The following is a 2,090-nucleotide window of genomic DNA, read 5'->3' as shown; positions in this document are numbered from 1 at the left end:
GGGGACGCGGGACGGAGCAGCGGTCCCGGGGGGCGCGCGCGCGCCGGAGGCATGGAGCGCTGCCCCAGCCTGGGGGTCACCCTCTACGCCCTGGTGGTGGTCCTAGGGCTGCGGGCGGCCCCGACCGGCGGCCAGCACTATCTGCACATCCGTCCGGCTCCCAGCGACAACCTGCCCCTAGTGGACCTCATCGAACACCCGGACCCTATCTTTGACCCCAAGGAGAAGGATCTGAACGAGACGCTGCTGCGCTCGCTGCTCGGGGGTCACTACGACCCGGGTTTCATGGCCACCTCGCCCCCCGAGGACCGGCCCGGCGGGGGCGGGGGAGTATTGGCCGGGGGCGCCGAGGACCTGGCGGAGCTCGACCAGCTGCTGCGGCAGCGGCCGTCGGGGGCCATGCCGAGCGAGATCAAAGGGCTGGAGTTCTCCGAGGGCTTGGCCCAGGGCAAGAAGCAGCGGCTGAGCAAGAAGCTGCGGAGGAAGTTACAGATGTGGCTGTGGTCGCAGACCTTCTGCCCCGTGCTGTACGCTTGGAACGACCTGGGCAGCCGCTTCTGGCCGCGCTACGTGAAGGTGGGCAGCTGCTTCAGCAAGCGCTCGTGCTCGGTGCCCGAGGGCATGGTGTGCAAGCCGTCCAAGTCGGTGCACCTCACCGTGCTGCGGTGGCGCTGTCAGCGGCGCGGGGGGCAGCGCTGCGGCTGGATTCCCATCCAGTACCCCATCATTTCCGAGTGCAAGTGCTCGTGCTAGAACTCCGAGGGGGCCCCCCTGCTTGCGCCCGGACACTTGATCGATCCCCACCGACGCCCCCCCAATCCCCCCTACACACACACACACACACACACACACCCCACACCGCCTCCAACCAGTTCTGCCACCCTCTAGCGAGGGTTTTCAATGAACTTTTTTTTTAAATGGCTACAGAGACCTAGCTTTCTGGTTCATGTAATGCACTGTTTAACGTGTAGGAATGTATATGTGTGTGTATATACGGTCCCAGTTTTAATTTACTTATTAAAAGGTCAGTATTATACGTTCAAAGTTACCGGCTTCTACTGTATTTTTAAAAAAAATTAAGCAAAAGAAAAAAAAAGAACAGAGAAAGAGAGACTTATTCTGGTTGTTGCTAATAATGTTAACCTGCTATTTATATTCCAGTGCCCTTCGCATGGCGAAGCAGGGGGGGGGAAAGTTATTTTTTTCTTAAAGTACAAAGAGAAAGGGGGGAACTTTTGTAGAAGGACTTTTTAAAAGCTATTTTCCATTCTTCGGAAAGTGTTTTGATTTTCCTTGGACCTCGAAGAAGCTATAGAGTTCAATGTTATTTTACAGTTATTGTAAATATAGAGAACAAATGGAATGACTAATCATTGTAAATTAAGAGTATCTGCTATTTATTCTTTATAATATCCCGTGTAGTAAATGAGAAAGAAGTGCAGAGCAGGATTAAAGAAAAACCACTAAAACCCACTGCGCTCCACACTGCGAGTCTCTGTGTTGGTGATTGATGGGGGGGGGGCGCGGGAGGGGGCCGGGTAGGGGATGCCGCCGTGCGTACCGTGCCTACTGGGAGATGGGGTTCGTCTCCTCGGACTCCCTTACAGTGGGGTGATGGAAGTATGACTGCTCAGTTTTCAAGGGGGGGGATGTAAGTCTCAACCCCCTCTTTTAAGTCTCACGTGGCCTCCGCCCTGTCTCCCAGCTTTTTCTCGCCCCCCCCATATCACTGAAGCCCGGGCTTGTAGTGACCTCAACACCCAGCCGGCCCCCTGGAGCTGACCCCAGGCTGGGCTGAGGGGCGGGGGTGGGGGAGAGGGTGGGCGGCCGCTTTGTCCTGCCTGACAGGCCTTTCACAATGGGGACACGTGTCTTTCACACCTACCCTGGGGGCGGAGTGCCGCTGAAACTTGACCCCCGAGGAATGGGGGGGGGAGGGAGATCAGAGCGCGCCCACCCAGATCCCGCCACCCCTCCCGCCTGGCACCCCTCCCCACCTCCACAGACAGCCCGGGTTAACCCTTTGCAGGCCCGGAAGCCCTGGTGGGTTGGAGCCGAGTTGATAGATTCCCCTCGGAATCGACAACTCC

The 2,090-nt window shown here is 57.5% G+C and overlaps 1 protein-coding gene across 1 annotated transcript; it reads left to right on the top strand.

Moving 5' to 3' along the window:
- Nucleotides 1–6: 6 nt before the first annotated feature.
- On the top strand, nt 7–799 carry Nog (noggin). Its single transcript, XM_013037822.1, has one exon. It carries the CDS (start codon nt 52–54, stop codon nt 751–753), a length of 702 nt encoding a protein of 233 aa, XP_012893276.1. The 5' UTR covers nt 7–51; the 3' UTR covers nt 754–799.
- Nucleotides 800–2,090: the final 1,291 nt, after the last annotated feature.

The sequence above is a fragment of the Dipodomys ordii genome, unplaced genomic scaffold (genome assembly GCF_000151885.1).
Source record: "Dipodomys ordii isolate 6190 unplaced genomic scaffold, Dord_2.0 Scaffold7, whole genome shotgun sequence".
Lineage (NCBI taxonomy): Eukaryota > Metazoa > Chordata > Mammalia > Rodentia > Heteromyidae > Dipodomys > Dipodomys ordii.
Note: the sequence above shows the minus strand (reverse complement) of the source record. Positions and strands in the feature narration are given on the sequence as shown.

What these genes read in the sequence shown, in the direction of transcription:
- Nog (XM_013037822.1), top strand. Translation starts at nt 52, where the DNA reads ATGGAGCGCTGCCCCAGCCTGGGGGTCACCCTCTACGCCCTGGTGGTG.